This window comes from Rhipicephalus sanguineus, chromosome 1 (assembly GCF_013339695.2).
Source record: "Rhipicephalus sanguineus isolate Rsan-2018 chromosome 1, BIME_Rsan_1.4, whole genome shotgun sequence".
Lineage (NCBI taxonomy): Eukaryota > Metazoa > Arthropoda > Arachnida > Ixodida > Ixodidae > Rhipicephalus > Rhipicephalus sanguineus.
The window spans coordinates 219,834,548-219,858,099 of record NC_051176.1 but is presented as its reverse complement, the minus strand read 5'-3'; the positions used below and the strand labels follow the sequence as shown (position 1 = coordinate 219,858,099).

At 44.0% G+C, this 23,552-nt stretch overlaps 1 protein-coding gene across 2 annotated transcripts in view; it reads left to right on the top strand.

The window, feature by feature from the left end:
• LOC119372469 (heat shock factor protein 1) overlaps positions 1–23,552 on the top strand; it is a 65,385-nt gene that overhangs the window by 12,201 nt on the left and 29,632 nt on the right. For both annotated transcript variants that reach the window (XM_037642950.2, XM_037642942.2), the window contains exons 4-7: positions 6,066–6,425; positions 13,508–13,788; positions 14,467–14,635; positions 19,347–19,636. In XM_037642950.2, coding sequence (XP_037498878.1) covers positions 6,066–6,425; positions 13,508–13,788; positions 14,467–14,635; positions 19,347–19,636 — 1,100 coding nt within the window. The remainder of the gene's footprint in view (positions 1–6,065; positions 6,426–13,507; positions 13,789–14,466; positions 14,636–19,346; positions 19,637–23,552) is intronic.

Genomic DNA, 23,552 nt, shown 5'->3' with positions numbered 1-23,552 from the left:
ACATGTTTTCGCTCATCATTGTCAAGCCAGCCCTCTTCATGAACTTCGATGCCCAGACCCTGCCGGCCTTCAAGTGCATCCTCAGTATTCCCGTTTCCAAAGTGAAGACGCGGAGTTATTGAGTGAAAATTCAGCGTTTCACCAACAGAGACCGATTGCATGGTTTGTTCACATGTGTAGCAAGCTCCAGAAAGCGTCGAGGCTTCAGCCCACAAAACCCCTAGTGCTTGACGTTACTTGAAACTTCGGTCACACTGCAGTCACCACTGCTACACCACCCATTGAGAAGCTCCAAGTACGTGTCCTGCCACACAGTTGTTCGTTTTTTTGTCATAGAGAAAAGCATTGGCAGCCCTCTTGAATGCTGTTGTGAATGAGTAGCGAAAGTTTTTCCACCCAGAGCACTCATGACGATGAAGCATGATGATCAAGCACAACAGTGGCACATGGAGCAACCCTGGCGCAAGTCTGGCGGTGACAGAGAATCTACGCGTAGCTTATCGACCCACACTCGCTTCTGCAATTACAATTATTATAGCGCAAAGCAAGACGAAGACAAAAGGTACACAAAGACGAGTGCTAAAGTCTTTGTCTTGCTTTGCGCTATAATAATTGTCAAGACCTACCAACTAGCCCAAGCCGCTACCCTTCTAAGTTACATTGCTTCTGCACGGTAGATGGTAGATAACAAAGGCATCGCCACAAAGGCATCGCCGCAATCGCGTTGAAATCGTTATCACCGATCGACCGGTCTCTGCTGTTACCGAAAAGACGGACGACTTTTTGTGGCACATTGTGGCGTGGACGAGTTTAGGGATGCAGTGAACCTTTATGCAATGGAAAGTTATCGTGGTTATCGCTTTTTGCATTTATGCCTTCTTGCGTTCCAAGGCATTGTTTGGTTCATCGTAGGCGGTTGTAGCTGCAGAGAACAGCGTCAGGAAAGGTTACCGTGCGAAAGCTGACCGTAAGGCTTCATGCTGCCTCCTTTTCTTTTTTCCCTCACTGCCATTCTGCCACTGAAGAAAAAGGCTGGAAAGTGAGCGACCTGGCTCGCAGCGTCCAAAGTCTGCTTGCGGTGCTTGCCGATCAGGGATATCTTCGTCACGAGTAAACTGGAGCGGGACACGCGCGAGCACGCCCCCCTCTCACGCTTTACAAGGCCTGTTTTAGCTTTTTTTCGCTTCGTATGCGCCATATTTTTACTGCGACCGTGTATGAAGTGTTCGTTGTAAAAGTAGGAGGCTTTGAAAAATGTTCGCTATATGTGGACGCAGCTTCAATGGTTAGCATTGGAAAATTGTAAGTGCACACAAATATGGTCATTATAACTGATAGATCGTTATACGTGGGATCGTTGTAAGTGGGTTCGACTGTAGAACGTTCTATTGCACAGCACGGGATTCGTCGAGGCTCGTCTGACGGTCAGATGTGAGAACAGCAACCGGAAAAAGCAGTGCTGTTAATCATTTTGTCGTCTGCTAGGCAAAGAATGGGCACAGAATGGACGGGGACACCGTTCCGTCCAATGGAACAAATAAAGAACGGTCTCTGGAAGACTCGGATTGAATCGAAACGTAAGCGCTCGCACCAGAGAATCTAATTTGCCTGCTTTGCGTCTGGCTTAATCTAACAACCAGCCCCCCCCCCCCATCCAAACGTCTCGAAAAATTGCAACACCACCTAGCACCTAATCAAGACATTAAAGGACTCCTGACAGCAAAATGAGAGGGAGCAAACAGCCTATTGGCTGTTTGCTCCCTCTCATTCTCTCGTGACATTGCGTTCCGTTCTATCAGAGAATGTGTACAAGATTGTGCCGGCGGTTCTAAGTTTGCATGGAGTGGAGAAGGCTATACCTTAGCTTTGGAACATACACCTGTCTTTTTAAGATTGTGGGACAGATTGCAAAGATAAGGGATCCTGTATTCTTTCCACTGCCTGAATGAAGTTGCGTATCAGAAGCATGGGGCTGCAAACTTCTCAGCACAGACTCGACTACACAAGTCTGTACATGAAGAGGGTAGGCGACATCAGACAACGTTAGTGACTGCATTTTCAGACTGAAAGCCATCTTATGAATGCACATGCATTGCAGAAACAGCTGTTAATGATCCCTTCCTTGGAATGGGCTGATTGAAATAGGAGGATGGATTTGTCACTATGTGGCTGGTAGCGCCAGCAAGTCATGACAGGGTTAAAACTCGGTTAGATTTAAACACTTGATTGTGTCCTGCATGGGTAATTCATGTGTCAATGAAAGGGGATGAAGCGAAGTGTTGAAAACGGATAAAATGCTATGAACCCATGAGGATGTGTCATCAGACTTGCTGGTTACAATGGGTAGTCATCGACATACCCAAATACCTTTAAGGTATCGGTTGTGGACAAACGAGCAGCAATCATTTTGTCAGTCTTGGCTAAAAATATGAACTGATATGAAGTGTTAATGCGGGCTTGTTGGTACATCCGAAGTTGTCTAAAAATATGTCGCTTAGAATGGGAGTTAGACATGAACCAATACAGATCCCATCCTTGTGAATGTGAGGTGAGTTGTTCCAAGAAATGAAGCTATATTTAAGATAAAATGACTGCCTGTGATGGAAGGTGTTTCATGGTGATAGCCATGTAAATGTGGCATGTTGTTCCTAATGACAGGAAACATTTTTTGTCATTCGATAGCATTTATCACTGAATTAGCTCTAAGAGTAAAGAGGGTGGTGTACAGAATTGGTGGTAGTAAAAGTGAAGGGGTTGAATGCAAGCAAATTGTTCTGTTAGACCTTGGGTGAATATTCTTGGATAGAGAACAGTCTTTTTCATTCTTTTGTGCTATATTTATGCAAATAGTGCTGTGTTGTGGGTGGCACTCCCGGCGCAGCAGCAGTAGAGGAAGACCGGCGATGACCGACGCGCCGGCGGGGACGCCGTCCAGCCACGAACACGCGGTTTGCGGGAAGCGCCGAAGAAGAACGAACGTCCGCACTCAAAGAGTACTCTTCACACACTGCATTTATTTACACGTCGCCTGTTGAAACATGAATGCCAGAGCGGCGCTCCCTGGCATTCTCACAGAATAATTGAGAAACCGGAACTGGTGAATACAATCACAACACAATAACCATCCCCCCCTCAAAAGAAAGTCAGTTTATGAAGCACTGAAACACTGCACACAGAAATGATACATGATAATGCACACGGAAGTCAGTTCATGTCTTAAGGCATTGAACACTGCAATACACATTGCCAAAAATGCACACGGAAAAGTCAGTCCACATATTGTTTATAATGCACTGAACACTGCACACAGCACAGTAATGATACATGATTAAAGAACCTGCTATGACACTGAACTAGGTGACATAATCCTCAAATCGACGCGGCTTCTGATGCTTCCGCTGAGAGCGGCGCTTTTTTGAAGAACTAGGTGGCCGTGTTATGCCACCTGGACTGAGTGTTGAAACACTCAGAATGGTGAGAGACGGTGATTGCGTTGCCTCCTCAGACGAGTTCGTAGCCCGAGCTGCAGGCCGATGCTCCATCTTTGATCCAGCTCGACGAGCTGGGAAGGCCTCCCCCCCCCTTGAAGAAAAGTTTTGTTGGTACAGGGAGGCACTCGCGGAGGGGGAACTGTCGGATGCACAATGGAAGCACTGGCTGGGAACACGGTAGTGGCATCCGTCGGAGACACAGATTCACCACACAGGGGCAAAACTGGCAGCGTCGATGGAAGCACACGCACGGGCGGAGCACATGTAGAAGATGCAGGCGCTGTAGGAGGCTGTACACACGGAGAAGGTGCAGCCGGAGCATACACAGGAGGAGGAACTGCAGGGGAAGTAGCAGCCGGCTCGGAAGGAGAGCAAAGAGTCACTGCTGTAGTTGCGGGCAAAGTCACACCGGTTCCCGAGGGAAAGCAGGACATCGTGGCACCGCAGATGTTGATGCCCAAAGCACGAATTGCGTCACGGCCAAGAAGGGATGGACCACGCGGAGTGACGTGGAGCAAGACCGGAGCGTTGGTGTCACCGTAAAAAATGTTAGCTACGAACTGTCCGCAGTTGGGAATGACCTGCCGAGAATAATTCTGAAGACGAAGGTTCGATTTCGCCAAGCGAATCCCAGGAAAATTATTTGAAAAATCTTCGGTACTAAGTAAAGATGCTGAAGCACCGGTATCAACCAAAAAAAGACAAAAGAACACGCTCTACAGAAGCCACGACGCGGGGTTCCGGAGCTAAGTGGAGACCATCCACGTTTAAAACCGTGACCATATTGGTCTGGCCAGTGCTCGAAGGAGCAGCTGAAGAAACTGGTTGATGAAGATTTGCAGGACAACAATTGCAGACAGACTGAAAATGTCCGATTTTTCCGCACGCAAGACAAGTGCGGTTCGTTGCGGGACACTGTGCAAAATTGGCTAAATGCCGAGCCGATTGGTTGAACTTTGCGAAAAAAATTGCGGACGCGAGCTCAAAGCTCAATGTTGATCCGGAAAGACTGAATTTGGCGGCATGGGGTCGCCATTTTGACGGCTTCCTCGCCCCCGCGAAGCGGAGGGGCTGCCATGTTGGCCGCCACGGAAAGACTGGAGACGGGCGGCCATGTTGATCGCCGCGCCGAGACGAAGAAGGGCCGCCATGTTGACGCGTCCTGTGAAACAAAGAACCGCCGCCTTGGGCCCCCGCAGCGGAAAGCTGCTGCACTGAGTGCGGAACGAACTGCTCCAACTGTGAGCGAAGGAGCTCATATTCCCAGGCAATTGCAATAGCTTCAGAAAAGGAAATGGACGCGCCTTTCTGCAAAATCCGGCAGTGCACGTTTTGCGACGCTATGCCGGTAAACAACTGATGCCGAAGCATGTCATTCTCGAGCGCGCTGAAGCCGCACGACGCGGGGAGCGTTCGAGGGGAAGTAATGAAATTGGTGACAGGCTCGCCCCGAAATTGTCGCCTTTCTTGAAATTTGAGCCTTGCGATATAGTCGCACGAGGCGTCTTTGAAATGCCCGTTGAAAAGAGCGACGCCGTCCTGAAACATATCCAACGCCGGCGTAGACGCAGATGCGTTGGTGGCGTTAAGAGTATAGAAAAGCTTTAGTCCGGCATGGCCTAATGCATTTAGGAGAAGGGCTTTGCGACGCTTGGGCTTGGTGGCGTCCTCACCGGCAGTGTCGGCGTAAGCCTGAAAGATTAATTTCCAATCCGACCACAGAATTGGAGGGTCCCCGGTCGAAGAAAGAAACAAAGGTGGGAAAATGGGAGATGCCATGTCGAAGAAGAAGAAAGTGAAGCGATGAAGGCCGGAAAGAAGAAAGGGACGGCAGTAGAATCTCCTCAAGACGCCGCAGCCGCCATGCCGAGAACAAAGAGCGTGTAGGCTTAACTGTGCGGGTTCGTTGCAAGGCAGAAAAAGAACACCGAGAATGAAATGTGGTTCTTACAAGTGCTTGCCGCCATTGCTGTGTAGTGTGTGGCAAGTCCCGGCGCAGCAGCAGTCGAGGAAGACCGGAGGTGACTGATGCGGCCGGCAGGGACGCCGTCCAGCCACGAACACGCAGTTTGGCGCGAAGCGCCGAAGAAGAACGAAACATCCGCACTCCAAGAGTACTCTTCACACACTGCGTTTATTTACACGTCACCTGTTGAAACATGAATGCCAGAACGGCGCCTCCTGGCATTCTCACAGAACATTTGAGAAACCGGAACTGGTGAATACAATCACAACACAACAAATAGTTCATTATGTGTCAAGGACAACTTTGACATAATCATAAGCGGGCATGCATCAGCAATGCATAGGGTGCGACTATTGCTGTTGTAACATGACATGCTTCTCACGTTTTGACAAAGAGAATGAAAATAGCACTGTTATGTTTTCTATTTGAATTATTTCATGCTTCATGAGCAATGTATTGGTTGTCATAATGATGATGCATAGTTACATTGATAATTTCATCAGTTTCAACATCTCTAACCTTGGCTATCATCAGTGCACTTGAAGTAGCCCCCTCCATTATAGATGAGTTGATCATGAACTAACATTAACTGTCAAATGCTTTTGCAGGTGCCATCGAGCAGGGCTGGGGCTCACGGTCCTGAAGATGGACAGGCTCACAGTGAAGTCCTCAAAGAACTATTAACCAATGCAGGCAACATGCACGAACGCCAAGAGCAAATGGACCAGTTGCTTTCCGACATGAAAAAAGAAAATGAGGCTCTCTGGCGGGAAGTGGCTCGGCTGCGCCAGAAGCACAAAAAGCAGCAGCAGATTGTTGAGAAGCTCATCCAGTTTCTTATCACCATGGTGCAGGCCAACCGTAACATTACTGTAAAGCGCAAGATGCCACTGATGCTGCATGATAGTCCCAGCTCCACCTCCAAGAGGCCCCGACTGACCAAGGGTGCCTTCGTTACCGATTACCAGGTAACTTCAGTGTGTTTTGCTGATGAAACTATGAAAGAAGCAATAGTTTTTGCTGGGAGCTAGATCTTGTCTGTTTTTTTACTTGCCTTTTCTATTTTTAATTAAAAGACCCCTAAGCATTTTGTCAACTCAAGATGCATTGTAAGAATATATTCCCAAAATGATTATTGTAGCACAGCTTTTGCTATGTGCACAACAGTGCTTAAATTCATGTTTGTGCACCGCAGTCTCGCCAAGCTATGCGAGTGCTACATGATACAGACCAGCTTTGTGCATCAGCTTCACTGACAGGTGGTAGCTAGATTCAAGTTGCGCATTTTGAAGCACTATCAGTTAACTCAATATGAAGCTATATCTGCCAAGATGTTTAGGTCGCAAGGGGCTAAGAGAGCTAGCATGCATTGCATTGGCAAGGCCTACATGTTGTCTGGGAGGCAACAAGATGCAGCGGTGAGTACTGTTATAGTGAACTCCGTATGAGACAAGTGATCAACTCACACACTTAACCCTTTCCCTCTCGCTGACAGTATAGTCGTCATGAGATTTTCTACCAAAATGACCGGTGACGACTATACTTGTCATGAACAAAAATTGGTCCCACGTGGAACCAGTGACAACTGTACTCATCATGGCTGTTTTTCTTGACGCTAGATGGCCACACTTGTCCATGTTGTGCCATTTGTGTCTCGGCTTTCATTTATTGCCATCTTTCATTGTATTGCGATGTGATGAAGCCATCTTCGAGCTATCTTTTTTTTTTTTTTGTGCATGTAGCGAAATAAAAGAACCCCATTGAATTTAAATCGTGGTACCGTTTTATTCAGAAAAAAAAAATGGTTCTACAAATTAAGTGGAAAAAAAAATTCTGGTAAATTTGGTACAATTTACTTCTTTTTTCACAGTAGGAAAAGGTTTAACCCATTCGCTGCCAAAGCTGGCGAATCGACGAGCACACCTGCAGGGGCAAAGTTGTAGAAGACTGTAAATTGCTGGGTAGACACATTAGATACTTCCTGTTGATGGATGTTTATGAATGGCAGCACTTGCCAGCTCATCTAAACGTTGCTGGATGTGTTGTCGATAGATGACAGCAGTTACCTGTGCTGCTTTGAATGCACTTTTCTGTGTTTTTTCTTATTTTCGTGATCATCTCCAGCAGCAGAAGTAATGGTGGCATCCAGTGGATGCGCTTTGAAGCGACCGAATGACTTGATTTCTTGTGCCATATCCCTCCAAAGCATGTTAAGGAGAGCTCATCATGGCAATGGCAAGTTAGTAAGGCTAAAGGAAAGAGAAGTCTAAAGGCGTTGGGAATGCGAGAAGTACGGTGCCGCTCTGCACATTCCTGAATGCTTCAAACTTTCTTACTCATGAAGTGCCTGTGGCTTCACGAATGTCGCAGCATAAAACCTGGAGGTTTCTCAAGTGTAAATAAATGTGCTTTTATATATAGTGCCTGCAAAACTTTGCCTGGGTGTTCACATTTCAAAGAATAGTGGGCCTGGGGCACGCGCATACATTTGTGATGAAAAAACTAGAAAAATGGATGGTCCACATGTGCGCACGGCAGGCGGCAACGAATGGGTTATACTTAAAAGAGCGTGCATGCAGTATGCGTGGTGCCACCTTTCATTATTGCAGCTGAAAACCAAACGTAAGCTGATGAACATCAATTGAGAACGGACGACCAAAGACTTCTTTTTCCCACACATCCCAATGTCTGCGCTGTTTTACCATAATGAACGTAAAAGAACTAGATCAGTGAAGAACCCTTGTACAGAAATAACATACTTTTTTACTCTATTTGAGATCTTATTTTACTCTCAATTAGCAATAAACAATTTGTGAGAACATTTTCGTGATCGAGAAACAAGCAATTACCTGCTGAGCCTGCTTGCTGCATACCTGATGACAGCATTGTGAAGAAGAGTGCAAGTGTTCTTGCTGTTTTTGACATGACAGTATGAATCCTTGATGCATGAAGTGCAGTAATTTTTGGCCCACATATTCACATAAGCTTCATCTATAGATCGAAATCACACACTGAGCCCGAATTTTGTGTGCACACTGGAAGTTGTAATGTGCCATCAAAGGAGCGATTTAAGATGGAAGCGTGGGCGTATTGGTAATCCATTATAACACAAACACAGCACAAAAAAGAAATGGACAAGAGAGAAAGACACACACACAGTGATGACTTGCAACAGTTTATTGTTGATGGAATGAGCAGATACATACCGTGAAGTAAAATTCCGAGGAAGTGCTCCCACCCGAGCTAGCGCCTCCTCCAATTTCACTGCCAATTTCAAAATTTCCACGCTGTTCCAGGAGCGCGTCCCCCCCCCTCCCTCTCATCTCACTCTGCACCCCGGTCATGCACCGCACACCCACGTAACACTGGCCTGCATGAATCCCATCCAGTCCTGCTTATCAGCTAGATCTCAAAGAGCCTGCATCTGAAATTTGTCAAAATTTGATTTTTTTTTTCCCCCCCCCACATAATGATTGCACCCTAAACTTAGCGCAAGACATCCATGAGAATTTTCAGCGTTCCACGACCAAAAGTATGGTCTTCGAGATCTGTGTTTCAAGATGGTGCTTATGACGACGTATGCAGTAAAAAGTAGGGCCTCTGAGATCTGCGCTTGTTGCTTAGAGTTGTTGCATTGGCTCATCATTGGAGACGCTTCCGTGCCATGATTCCCGCGGTCTGATCACATTGCGATTGCATTTCTTGTATTTGTGAGCCGTCGTAATGCGCCATGCCATGAACGAAAGGGAGAAGACTTCTGAGGAAGTCCACTTTTTTTCTGACATGCAAACTTTGCTGATGCCATATTGAATTTTGATGCCGTTCGGAGAAAGTGCCCCCCTCCCCCCTTCAATTTGCCAGTAATTTCAACTTTCTGAAAGGGGGTGCCTGCTCTGGATGTGACGGCATGAAAAAGTGCCAAACAAAAGCCCAATTATCAGCCTCGTGTTACAAGCAAAGTCTACCATTCTTAGTTTGTTTTGTGGACTCACACATACGACTGAGTTTTATTTTCATTAACAGATTACTGTAAAGTGTGTACAAAAAGTGTGAACGCATATGAAATTTATTCGACTGCAGTGATTCCACTCCTGCGCAAACTGCGCCAAAGTGCACCAAATTGGATTTACTGTGCCATCCTGATAATATCGAATGAAATTGCACCAAACTGTGCCAGAGTCTCGGGTTTGGCGGCGTCTATCACCAGCAGTCGCACCGCCGGCACGTCAGAACATGGGCAGTTTGATCTTGGGGCCGCCAAAGTCACAACCATGTACCAAGAATTATTCTGCTAAATAAACAGCGCTTGCGCATGCGTCCCGAGTATGCCACGATGTCATGCACGATGCGATGCTTCTTCTGTTGTGAAAGTCGGCTCGACGGCAAAGTGCCCTGCCCTCTCTGCAGTGGCTCGTGACGTCTAGGCCAATCGGTAGCGAGAAAGTGTGGTGGCGATTCATCGGTGGATGTCGTCTGTTGCAGAAACGCTGGTGGTAGCTCGTTTCAAGCACCGCACGGCACATAAAGCAATGTTCGGTAATAACTAGACGTGTGCCGCTAAATGTCTGTCACTTCTGTTTCTGGACATTGCGGAATGAAATCTGGGAACGCTAGCGATAGACAAATGGAACAATGTCGAATTTTCCATGCTTCGCGTCCATGGAAGAGCACGTGAACGGTGGGAACGCTTTGAAACTTTTTCTCAAATATACTTTTTTCCATTGTCCAGAAGAGCTTTTTCGTAATTCCTTCCACCCACACATCTGGGTTTGTAATCGCTCTTTGCGGTGATAACCACCTAAAAGGCCCTGCCCTTTCGAGCTCGTGAGTGCTAGGGTCCCAATTCGAATTTTTTGCTTGCTTTTTAAAAAAGATATCATCTCATTAATAAAACTACATCTCCTGGTCGGAGCAGCAGAAATTCGGTTTTAATATGCGCAGCTGTCAGTAATGGGCCCGTCGCTGACGGCCCTGGAGTAGAAAGGCCCACTATTAAGCAGCTACACCAGGTTACACGTCCGCCTGTTGCTTTCCAGGGTCAATTGCTGACGGTTAAGAAAAAATCAGTTTCGCTTAAGGGTAAAGCAACGAGTGCGATACCAACAAATTGTATTGTTATACGAGATAAGGCTAGCAGCTAACTCTATTTGATTTGATCTCGCGTAACTCAACGAAACACTGGTTTAAGGAAATGTGGCCGCTCTAGGGACCGAAGCGGTTTTCGTGCTGTCAGTTCTCTGAATGTGAAGACGTTGAGAGCACAGCAAGTTTATGAGTTGTCTCCTGATGCTTCGAGATAGTGGATGCGCCAGCGACTGCACCCTACGAATGAAGCAGCCCCCCTTCCCTCCCCTGGCGTCCCTTCATACTCCTTACGAAAGGCTGGCAGGGCGTTTCCTCTCAGTTTGATGAGCAGTCGTTGGCAGGCCTCGCACGTGGGCTAATGTTATCGAATGTGCCCTCCGCGCAACGGAGACGGCTGGCTCATTTCGTCTCAGCTTCAGCCGCGTTCGTCACCAGCACTCTGAGCTTTTACGCGCGGATAGAACATAGGATGCGCGGGGTGATGTTATCAATTTGTACTTCAGAAGGAAACTGACGACAACGGCGACGGCAAAAACCTGTCGGGAGTGTCCATAAAATTGCCATCGCAATAAAAAGAAAAAAAAAAACTGATGAGCCATTCCACTCTGTGAGGTGGACAACCAGCAAAGCTGTTTAGCGCATGGCACAGAAGTGACATGTTTGAGGCCATTTTCGTATGTAAGGCCAGGTTGTTAACAGCCAGGCTGTTAACGTTCAATTATTACTCAGGTGCTTGAATGCAAGCAACTGAATGCAGGCACCTCAGGCAGGATGTTTACCAGGCGCTCAGAATTTAGGACAGAAGACAACCTCTCTGATATGTTTCACTGCCAATGAAAGGTCAAAAGACCACTGATGTTTATTTCTGTGCCCTTTATTTGTGGATTATGTCACTAGGAGTTCAACACTATTGCTGTTTTTGGGTTACACTGTGGGAACTCGGTCTTTGCACATTTTCAATCCTCTTTGATCACCCGCCATTGTGTGAAAGTGTTGTGAACACGGCCAAGAAAAGTGAGGCAGCAAAATGCCCACTGTTAAATGTTGTCACATGAGCCCCCACTGCAATGGCCATAATGAAAACCATGCTGATAAATTATTATCGGGAGCTCTATTGTAGCATAGCTGCAGTGTAGGAAACTATTCCACTTACCACATTCAAGACTGTTGACTTTTCATTGTGTCTATTTTAGTTACATTCCCCAGAGCTTGGTACTGGGGCTGATGGTTTATTTTTTATTTTATTTTTATGTAGATGATCCTCCCAGTGCCTTAACCCTTTGTGGGTTTATCTATATTTTTCACACGATAACAAAAAAATATGCCTGCGGAATATCCACTTAACATACTTAGAAATAGTATGAAACAACTTCCCCCAAAATACGACCATTAGTTTACGAGAAAAAAGTGGGACAACACCTGTCCCATTGCCTCATAAGCGCACCAAGCTGCAATCCTTTCGCCAAATTTCTGGCACGAAAAGGCTCGAAGTAAGTGGTAGAGAGGGGCACTGCATTCTTCGTAAACTCTGCAAAAAAAAAAAAAAAAAAGAAGACTCTGGCGCAACTCATTTCCGGTTGTGGTACAGAATGTGCATTAGCGCCTGTTGTGCTGTGTCAGCAGCTCTGTCGGACCTCTTTGCATACACCAACCACTTTGGCTCCTTTCTGTCTCTTCATTCGTTGTAGATGAGGACAAGCACCTCAGTTACGCCTGAATTTCCACTCATATATAATATTGAATTTGAATTTGAACTTTATTCAGACAGACATTGTCTGGGATGAAGGGGCTAAAGGCAGATGCAACTGCCTGACAAGGGCTCCCCTACCCATACATTGCTCAGGGGTGGAAAGCCGCGGCACATGCGCAAGTACATTGCGGCTATCAATAAAGGCAAACCACATCAGTGTGGTGTCAACGAATGCACTGAATCTGGTAAATGCATTCATGAACTCCATTCATGCATGAGGCATTAGCTTTTCTCTTAGATCTTGTATATTTGCGTTCTCTTTCACTTCCTGGCTGTCTAGAGCTTCAATCTCGTCATTATTTTCTTTTGCCTCTCAATTTCAGGAACAACGTCTTAGCCACAGCTTTTGGTCTGACTGCCACTGGTACCATAATCGTAAAAACAGGAAAAAAAAGGAATTTCAGCGCCTTCTCCCTCAGAAAGCGTGTCTTGCGACGTAATAGTGCCCAAAAAACTTGAAAAAGCATTTATGGGGACCTGTTTTGTAGTTAGGGTTATAAAGAAAGTGCTTTATTTTTCGTTCTAGTAAGCTTCGACACGATTATTGGCTGATATACTGCTCCAATTTTGAAACAAAGTCCATAGATTTATGCAAGAACTACTTCTCTCGAAATTCAGAAAAAGAGAAAAATACCATAAATCTTGAGCTTTAGCTACCTTGCACGCAATGGAACAACAATTCTAAGAAAATTTTACAGAGCAAAATGAATTTAATCTCAACACCACATATTGTAAACGGGTGAAATATTTTTTCTTGGTTTCCTATATGTTTCTTACCCACGGCAGCAGAAAAATCATAGCGCTGATAATGACGCGCAGCGGCTGGGGAAGCTTTTACTGAAGAAGAAAAAGTGGGACAGATTCGACCCATTATCCCTCAAAGGGTTAAGCAACTTCTCTGCTGTAATGGATGCAGATGAAACCATTCTTATTTGTACAGAAGTCTTGCTACGGCCATGGGACCAGCCTTCGACAGAAGGCCGATCCCACGGCCAAAATCTAGACCAAGCTTTCAAAGAGGCTAATAATGAATTTTTGTGATTTGATGTGTCGCTCCTGTCAAGTAAGCTAATTGTGTATTTATTATGTATGTGTGTGTGTACACACACACACTTTGTGGGAAACAACTCTTGCAAACTGTCGTTCTCTTTCTCTGGATCACAATGCACTTTAGTGCACAAACTCTGTAAGTTAAAGTTTTTTCTCATTGTGCAGCCTGGAAGTTCCCAGTATTCTGAAGGCCCTGTAATACATGATGTTACTGACCTGATGGAAGACCTTGGTGACACAGACAGCACCATTGTTTCTGAGCCGATGACCTCTGCCCAGTCCCCGAGGGCAGCTTTGGTGTCTACACCCTTGACGCCTGCACGGTCCTCGGCTTCACCAGCGGCCTGTAGTGATTTGGACACTGTTCCTGTAGTGTCCAGTCCCCTCAGTACAGAGGATGTTATGGAGCCTCTGTGTCTGCTCGACCCTTTACAAGATGCTCAGAGGTGACCATGTGCTTTCATTACTGGCTGTAGCAAGATCAACTGTTTATGATTATCCTTTATGATTGCAAAGTAACACAAAGTGTCGTATCAGTTCTGCGATGTAGCCAGAGTTCTTATGAAAAGCAGTGTACAATGTGGGACTCTTGTTCAAGAATTAAACTGTCTGGCAGTACCTTTTGTACCCACTACCAATGACTCCATGAGTGTCTTGCATTTGAAACTTGGAAATCCACAATGTCAATCTGCTGTAGTTATTTTGATGCAGCATTTCTTGGTCATATGCTTAATGACACACATCGCATATGTTCTTGAGTAATGATATGGAATGTACATCTAAGCAGTTTTAAATTACCCCAACTGTAATTCATTGGATGTGAACTTTCTTTACAGCTGTGTTGCTTCAAAATAATAACATATCTGTTAAGAAATTTGCCCAAGTCAGTGGGTTTCACACAGCTATTTCTGCTCCAAAACATTTGGGTTCCTATTCTTTATGGTGCATTTGTCTAGCTTAATTGTCGATTCAAGCTCACAAGTGCACCCACTGCTGCATGTATGATTCTTCTTTTCTTTCTTTCGCTCTTTTTAAATGGTTACGCCCAACTTTGCTGCTATTGATTGCACTTCAATGTGTTTGTTTTACTGTTATATACAGATGTTTCTTTTTGTTTTGTGCAGTCCGGATGTGCTGCCATGTGACATTGAAGAAGTCGTGGATTCAACTCAGCCTAGTCCACAAGATCCACATGTAGCCTCTTCTAAAGGCCTACGAGAACCTGTTCTAAAGGCTTCACAGGTTGTGACACCTGCTGCTTCCTCCATTAAGCTGGTCACTTCTCCAATTCCTGTAAGTTGTTATGGCATAATCTGAGTATTTATCGAATGTGCTCACAAAAATTTGTTTATGTTAGCAGTGCTTGATATGGCTTTACACATTTTTTTTTTCATGCCTGTGTTGATGATGTTTTAGGGGACTACTATTCTAGTCTTACACAGGCATATCAGTGTCTGAACTGGTGTGCCGTAGATTTATTGGTGAAAGGGGTACTGCTACATAGTCAGCTTAAATAGTCACTGAATCAGTATGTCCATAGAGTCAACAGCGTAGTTGTACTGCACTCGATCAAAACCTCAGAGACCTTCAAACTACTGGCACAAGTGCCCTTGTCAGTAGCATAGTTACCCTGGTGCGCCATAAATGACACAAAGAAAAATGATAGGTGTATTGGAACATGGAGAAAGGAAATATCAGGAAGGAACGTGACATTAGATCGAAGCCAGCAAGTCAGCCTATTAGGTGATTGTGTCGTGGTAGGTTTTAAAACCCTTTGAGGGTTGAATTTTTTTGCGAAATGCACTCCAAAAATGTGTAATTTTTGTATTGCTGAAATAAATTCTTCAGATGATTCTATCTGAGAAAAAAATTATCTAAAATTTTTTCGTGTGACCGTAAAGTGACAAAAAAAAAAAGTCATTTTTGTTGTTACATACACATGGTTTATTCATGAGTAACATCAAGCAAAATCCTAAAAAAAAACACTTCTACGATTTTTTATAAATAAAAGTTATGTGTTGTATTAAACATTGCTCACAGACATACAAATATACACTCGGGGAATGGTCCACATTGGAAGAATCGCTGCTCGACTCACTAGCAGCAGAGCAACCGGCGCGCACATTTACAGCGTAAGCGAACTGCAGGTTTCTTTTTTAGACAATACAGATTTTTTATAAAAATCCTGTCGCAGTAAGGCTCCTGTCATTTTTGCACATGAACTCCACGTCCGGGCGAAATACTTTGCCGCAGCTGAAATAACACTGTTGCAACTAATTAGCAATAACGTTGTAATTAATTTTTTAATTATTGAATCGTGGGTAGTTGTTAAAGGGACACTAAAGGCAAATAAGAATTTATTTCAGGGTGAAAGGTCAGTGTGTGAGAACGTTTAAAACGTCAATATTATCAACAGCAGTGCTCTACTAATCGAGAAATTAAGGTAAATGTAGGACGTGACGTGCGCCACAAGTGGGACATCTTGGAAATGATCCCGTTGACATCAAGAGTCCTGAGTACAATTAACCACTTCTAATCAAACTAGTTGCGATTAAAAAAAAACCTTCCGTGCATCATTAGACTTCATAAAATGCTGCTTGTTCGTTTCTGTTTGATTCATCAGCTAAAATGTTCACAGCAGTGTTTGCTGTTTGTAGAATGTGGTTTTTTGCTAAGCCCAATAGGTGGTTCAGGATCCCTTTAACGGTGTGCCAATCATGCAAGCGTGACAACTTGCACGCGTAAATTCAGTAATACTATTGCCAAGTGTTTTTTTACATAAATGATCAAGGCCGTAAAATGTTATCTTTCAGGGAAATTTGAGCCAGAACAAAGCTGCAGTGAGTGTAAAAAGTTGTTTCTGAGATTTTAAGTGAAATATGCGTGTCCCAGTATGACATGTGAAATAAATGAAGACTGACTGGCAGAAAATTAAAACTCGTGTTCAGTAAGCACAGGCTTTTTATTTTTTAGTTCTCCCAACAATAGTGGCTGCCACCATTGTTCATGTTTGGTTTAATTACACAACCCCGCACAAGTTCTTGTGATTTAATTTTTTTCAAGTTCAAAAAATGATAAAGAATATTTGTATTTTACGGACACTTTTAGTAAAGAATTAAACATTGTACAGACACAACACTGCTAGCTGATTCTATTTTTAGTGCCTTGGATTTCAAGAATAAATCTCCATCTGAATATACTACATCCTGACATTTTCATGCATTTGGCAGCACAGCATCCTCTAGATAATATTGCAAGAAGGTCAATGCTAGGCAGAGTTTTCCAAGCAAAAGGTCACATGTTGGGCCGACTTTTAAGATACAGAAGAAAAGAAGAGTGCTGTATCAAGGAGAATTTGCTTGCAAAGGTTGGCTGAATGATGAAACAATCCTTCGTAGTTTGTTTCCTTCCTTGAAGTGTTGGAATATTTGAAAAGGTCTAAATCAGTTGGCGACTCTAAACAAAATCCTTCATTCTTGACTTGACTTGGCTCCGAGCTACAAGTGAGCACTGCGACATGCTCACCAGCACCGAAAGTGTTGATCATACATGTTCCAAAATTTAGGTTTGTTTGTTTCAAATACTTTGTGAAAATATTGAGGTCTGAAATTTTAACCAAAGCAAATGCTCAGTAGCATTATACATATTCAACTGAATATTCATTTGCAAAGGCTTAGCAATTTGGTAATAGAGTTTAAACTAATGTTTTGTAGTGTCACAAAAAAGCTGTGAAAATATAGCTCAAGACAACGGAACATACATTAAAGGGGTGGTGCCAACAAATTTGTGGCTTGCGCGTTCTTTGCTGTAAGCGTTCCCTATATCTCCAGGAAGCGTGATGCGCACACCAAGATTAATCTATTCTCGCTAAATAATTTAATATTGCCTTTTGATGGGAACAACTTTCGGTTTCGGTTTCTGGGCGCCGAGGTTGGGCAGTGACGTAGAAGTGTAGGGGGCTTGGTCACGTGACCACACAAGGCTGTGACGCACTTAAGCCAGAAAGCGATTGAAACTCAGCGAGTGATGTAGCAACCGATGCTTTGCCGGTACTATAGTGAACTAGAATATATTCTAGTTCATTACAGCCGGTACGTACGTTGCGGAGGTGGTGGAGGTCCGGAGGTCACTCACGTCACTACAGCAGGTCTGGTGTGATGTCACTACAACTTTCGTTGCCCATCCTACAGATCTACGTCAGTGTTGGCGCGCTAGCGATGGGTTTCGATCGGGAGAATGGGCATTTAGGTACACTTTGGAAGTGAATTCTAAACGGTTGCTGTGTCCGACCCTTCGTGTGGAGTGTCCTTGCATACAGAGGAAACCCATAACAGGCTTGTTATAGCCTCGAAATTTGATGGCACCACCCCTTTAAGGAAGCATGCAGGGTAAGTACCACTGTAATAGCTTTGAATGAAGGAAAGAAGGTAACTTTTCAAGGGCTTATTTTTCTTTGTTAGACACGCTATTAATGAGAACTAACAGACAGTAATGCCAAGGAAAGTATTGGAGATGTTATTTTTAGTAATTAGTATATAAAGGTGCAGAAAGTAAAGTGGACGAAAAGATAACTTGCCGCCAGCAGGGACCGAACCTGTGACCTTCGAATAGTAACGCGTCCGATGCTCTACCACTGAGCTACAGTGGCGGTCGTCTTCCCGTCTACCTTTTTGGGTATATGTGTGCATTTAACTATTGCGGTGAGTGTGGAACACTCTTTTTCTGCCTGTTGGCGTCACGTAACACGTGATCTTTTTACGAGCTGGGAGCCGACCAATAATGCCTCACATACTATGTGAAGGCATCAAGTCTGCCAGAACGAGACCCTCGCTATGAATGAAGAAAAGAAGGTAACTTTTCAAGGGCCGCCGGGAGGGTCCCTGCTGGCGGCAAGTTATCTTTTGGTCCACTTTACTTTCTTCACCTTTATATACTAATTACTAAAAATAACATCCCCGATGCTTTCCCTGGCATTATTGTCTGTTAGTTCTCATTAACTGTAATAGCTTTGTTGTTTAAAGGAGTACTGACACAATTTTGAGACATAGTAAAAGTGACGTTTTTCGTTTCCTTGGTGTGCAGTGTTAACGCTCTCCAAACACCAGAGTCAGACAACACGTATAAAATATTTTACTTTGATTTTAAAGTTTTCGTCGCTGAGCACGGCAAGCCAGCCCCACTGCAATGGACAATATCACGATGAGTCAAGATAGTTCCACTAAGTTTGCGAACTCTGTGTCCTGCATGCAGCCTAAATCATAAAAATCACTGTCGTGGTCACTGGATGCCAATTAACTCGTTGTTTAGTGCACCACGAGCAGGAGACAGATCTGCCGCTAGTACGTTGCGTGTTACTGTCTCCCCGGTGACGTCACACTGCCATGACACATCACTGAGAAGCCGCCCCCTCGATATTGAAACTGAAAGTGTTTTTTTAAGGTAGCGCTCTTAAACATATATTCGGTGCATTCCCAGGCACCACAACACTCTTTTTAGAGTTCTCGACACCAGTGCTATTATTTGGAGCGACAGTCCGAAAATACTTAAAATTCGTGTCAGTACTCCTTAATGTGTCTATAAAAATAGCTAATTGTAGCGGATTGTGCTATAAACATTGCTTGCTTACAGTCCTAATTTACTTTTTTTTCTATGTAGTCTTTCTGGTTAACCTAGTTAAGTATTCTGAAGCTGTTTTAAGATTTATTGACCCTCCTGGAGCATCTCTTGAATTGTGTAGAATTGTAATATCTGAGTTGGTCTGACTTGGCTAGAGCTAACTGTGCCCTGTCACAAGCAACACCTGTTCTAATGCACGACTGAGTACATATAGTTGATACATGGGAGATGGTGTCATAAAGCTACAGCTTATGCTACTCGTGCCTATTTCCTCAGTTTGTTAGGCTGTGTGTTATGGAAGTGCACCTGTCCTGAGAGTGCCATTTCTAAATCTGTGCATGCAATATTCCCTCATACTCTCTTTTCTCTTTATTCCATTTTCTAACAGGCTTTTTCTTCATCTGACTTGATTGGTGACGACGACACAACACTACTTGGTGACAAGCAGGCCACCAATGGCACTTCAGATGTGCTGAATAGCTGTGTCATGTTGGAAGACCTTCCCAATTTCGCAGGCAGTGTGAGATCGCCTGTAGCCGTTCCTACTTCAACCCTTGCTACTTCGAGCACTGAGCTTGCAACAGAGGATAGTTCCAGACAGAAGGAGAATGCTACAGATTCACCACCAAGCCTGGGAATGGAGGTGGCATTGCAGGACAAAAATTCTGGCAACACAAAGTAAGGGAAGCCCCTGGAGTCTGGTGTGCTTAATTAATTAAGCATGTATGCGTTACCTGCTATGGTGGTGCAGTGGCTATGTTATTGCTTTGCTGAGCTTGAGGTTGCGGGTTCGATAGCAGCTGTTGTGGCTGCATATTGATGGGGGTGAAATACAAAAAAAAGCTCATGTACTTAAAGGGACTGACAGTAGATTTTTGTCGACCCAGTTTTTCAATGGTGCAGCGCAAACCTCCCCCTCGATAGTGGTTAAACCTGCAGTAGTTGATTCCAAAAGCGCGTGGATGTTTTGTGAGCAGAATTTTTCGATCCAAGAAACCACTAAAAAAGTTAATCCCTTCTCCAGCAACACTGAGAAGGGATAGTGATTCTGATAGCCCTCCTTGCAAACTGTTCATTACGTTCAGCATTCTGCTTTCACAGGAGGGTGTGCAACTGTGGTTAACCACCTCTATTTTGACATTTTCAAACGTTTTTGAGCATAAAAAGCAGGTAAAATAAGTTTTCCGAAGGCTCGTTGTCACGTGAGGTCCCCTTACCGTCTCGTGAGCCAGGAACACCTGGTACTTTGCCAACTCTTAGGCAGGTGTCGCTAGTCTCTCGGGTAACAAACAACCATGCAAACAATTTCCATGCTGCTGCTCGTGAGCATCGGATCATATGTCAAGCGAAGGCGGCGCTGTTGTTCTGCTCACTAAAACAAAGGCGTATCTGCTTATTTTAAGTTAGAATAGAAAAGATGATAATAAAAAAAAAGTGTACTGCATTTCAGGACTAATTTAGAGGCCATTAACCGCTAACACCAGTAAAAGGTCATGTGACTGGACTCTTATGCATCTTTGCTCTTTTGCCGTGTGGGGCGCCAAAACTTATTTTGACTTTAGTGATGACATAAAAATATAAATTCACATCTAATGAGAAAAACAGGTCTCGTTTTAGCCAATGCAATAGACGATCTTTCCATTAGTGGTGTTATCTTAATTCGTGTTGTGAGCGGTTGTCTGTCCCTTTAAGATTTAGTCGTGCACTGAAAAACCCCAGTTAGTCACAATTATTTCGAAGTCCCTCACTGTGGTGTATTTCCTAAACAGATCATAGCTTTGATACAAAAAACTAGGATTTTCAGAAGTTTGAATACGTTTATACTTTTATGATAGAGAATTTTTGGAACTGGGTTTCCCTGTCTCTCTCTCAAGATATCAATTGCTCCCATCTGACCCTGATGCATGTGCAAGCCAAAACAAGAATAATTGCTAGGCGCTCTGAAAATAGCTGCACGGTTGTAGTTTTCCGGTACGCTGGTAGTAATTTTCACTTGTTCAACTGGAGGCAACTAAGTAATTGCTGATACCTTACGAATGAGCTCTGAAACATATGTTATTTGAAAAAAATCAACTGCAGGATTGAAGACACTATTCATTGGTTGGGCAAATTAAGTTTCTTGGTTGGGCAATTCATTGGTTGGGCAAATTAAGTTTCTGAAGCTTTTGATGTTCAGACATCTGCATATGCTGCTTGTTTTAGACCTTGTTGCTACCATGAAATCTTAAAGGGACACTAAAGAGAAACAGTGAATCGGTTTAGGTCGATAAATTGTGCTCTGAGAACTCTATGTCATTAATTTCGCCGCCATAGCTTTCTTAATAGAGGAGAAAATCAAATTCAAAGTTTCATTTTTAAATTTCACGCCGAAATCTCTCCGCGTGACGTCGCGGATTTCAAAGTGTATTTATCGTATTTTGGCGCCATTGGCTCAACAAAATTACCTCAAACTTGGTATGTTAAATCTATGGCCCCCTGAGAGGACAATGTACTTCATTTTTACCAATTAGGAACTACGTAGCCCATAGAAGGCGCTGTCAAAACATGTGACGTCACGGCGAGTGGTGCGGAAACTTCAAGGTGGCGTCGCCACCTACATTTTGTTTTTGCGCGTTTTCTCCTTTACTAAGCGTCTTCTTCCAGCAAGCGTGGTGTTTTTAGGTATCATGAAAGAGTACTTTACTAATATGAGAAAAATCGTTTTGCTCTTTAGTGTCCCTTCAATGATATACGATCACACCTGTTGCAAATCTGATGTTGGTGCATGTGATATTGTCATGGATTTTGAATTACTGAGAAATGTACAAAAAGCAGTACAAAAAGAATGAAACATTGATAAAAAACACAGTACAGAGAGCAACAATGCAAGAATAAATCATGAAACTTAAATGCGAAAGTCAGCTTGAACTATGAAAGGAATGTTGTTCACAACTACTAACATTCAGAAACGAAGCGAATAATGTTCTGAACACTCCACAACGTTTTACTGCTGATAACGCAGGGCTAGGCTCATTTAATTCTGGGTGCCTCCTTGTATGCATGTTTGTAGTGCATGATGGAGCTACAGGGAGGAATAGGCCTAGACCTTAAACGCTGCTTCTGAAGATGATAACGTAGCATATGGTCCTATCCATGTCCATGGGTCAAGAGGTGAAGAGCACACAGGTTCACTTCCGTTCCTTTTTCGAGCACAGTTCATACGCCATCTTGTTTATATGTCTAGAACACGGCATTTTAGGACAACAGTGCAGACACAGTTTCGGTGGCTTAATGATCGTAGTGTGGCATGGCTAAGCGGGAAGGTGCAGGTTTCGATTCCCAAGCATGGTAACTGCATTTCAGAGTGATTGAAATCCAGAAATGCCTGTGTGGTGCATTTAGGTGCATACAAGAACCTCAGATGTTCAAAGCTGACCTCGAGTCCCACATAACAACATGCCTCATAATTGTACCATAGCTTTGGCATGTAAAACTAAAATTTAATATTAATGAGAACTAACAGACAATAACGCCAAGGAAAGTACAGGGGGTGTTATCTGTAGTATTTAGAATATAAATGTGAAGAAAGTAAAGTGGACGAAAAGATGACTTGCCGCCGGCAGGGTTCTTAACTAAAATTTAATGAATTTTAAGTGGAATGTTGGCACTGTCTGTGCCATCTTGGCAGTTTTCATTTCTCTTTTCACCATGCATAACTTTTTAACAGCGAAGCTGTTTAGCAAATCGTTCCTTGTTCACCCCGTACCAAAAAACTATCATCATAAACGGGTATGTGCCACAGAAATTGGGTGTGAATCCCACTACTCACCACCTGGTCCACTAAAAATAAAGAAAACTATCGTCATCAAATGGGTATGTGCCACTGTGCGGCCTATCAAAAAACTCATCATCATAAAAGGGGTTTGTGCCTCAGAAATTGGGTAAATCCCACTACACACAACTTCCACTAAAAAGGAAGAAGGCAACAGTTAGCCCAACAAATGACTGCGAAGTGACGGCGGCGAGCCGAAGACCCCGAGTATGTACAAGGAGAGAATAGTACTAGGGAACACGAAAGGCAATGGAAACTGCGAGAAGACCCCAAAGTGATCGTAGGCCTATGCCAATGACGACGTGCCCATAGATCTATTAGAGGTGCAAACGCTTGGTTTCAGCGTGAGGTTCTGTCTGTGGAGTTTGGACATCGGTGTCGTGTCTGTGACTGTCTGTGGTTTAACTCGAACCACTCTGCGCTGAGAATCGATGTAGAAACAACTGAGCATTGCCTAGCTACAACCTAGAAGCAACGTAGAAACGACCTGCATCACCTAGCTAAGGCCTGGAAACAACCTAGACGCAACCAGATTAGTCTTCAGAATTGTGCAGTTTCGCTGTTTCAAGCCTTGTGTGGCTTAGTGCAAGCTTCGCCTGATTTTTTTGCGTTCTCTGTCGTCAGTATTGTTGCTTTGTGTTCTTAACTATTTTCTTCTTTCTCTTCGTCCATTACAATAATCATGACTCTCTAAGTACGAAAAGTGCCCCAAAATCTGTTGCATTTCGGGTCTGATCATACCCACATATTTAGCAAAATTTGTTTGCCTGTTTGCCAACACCT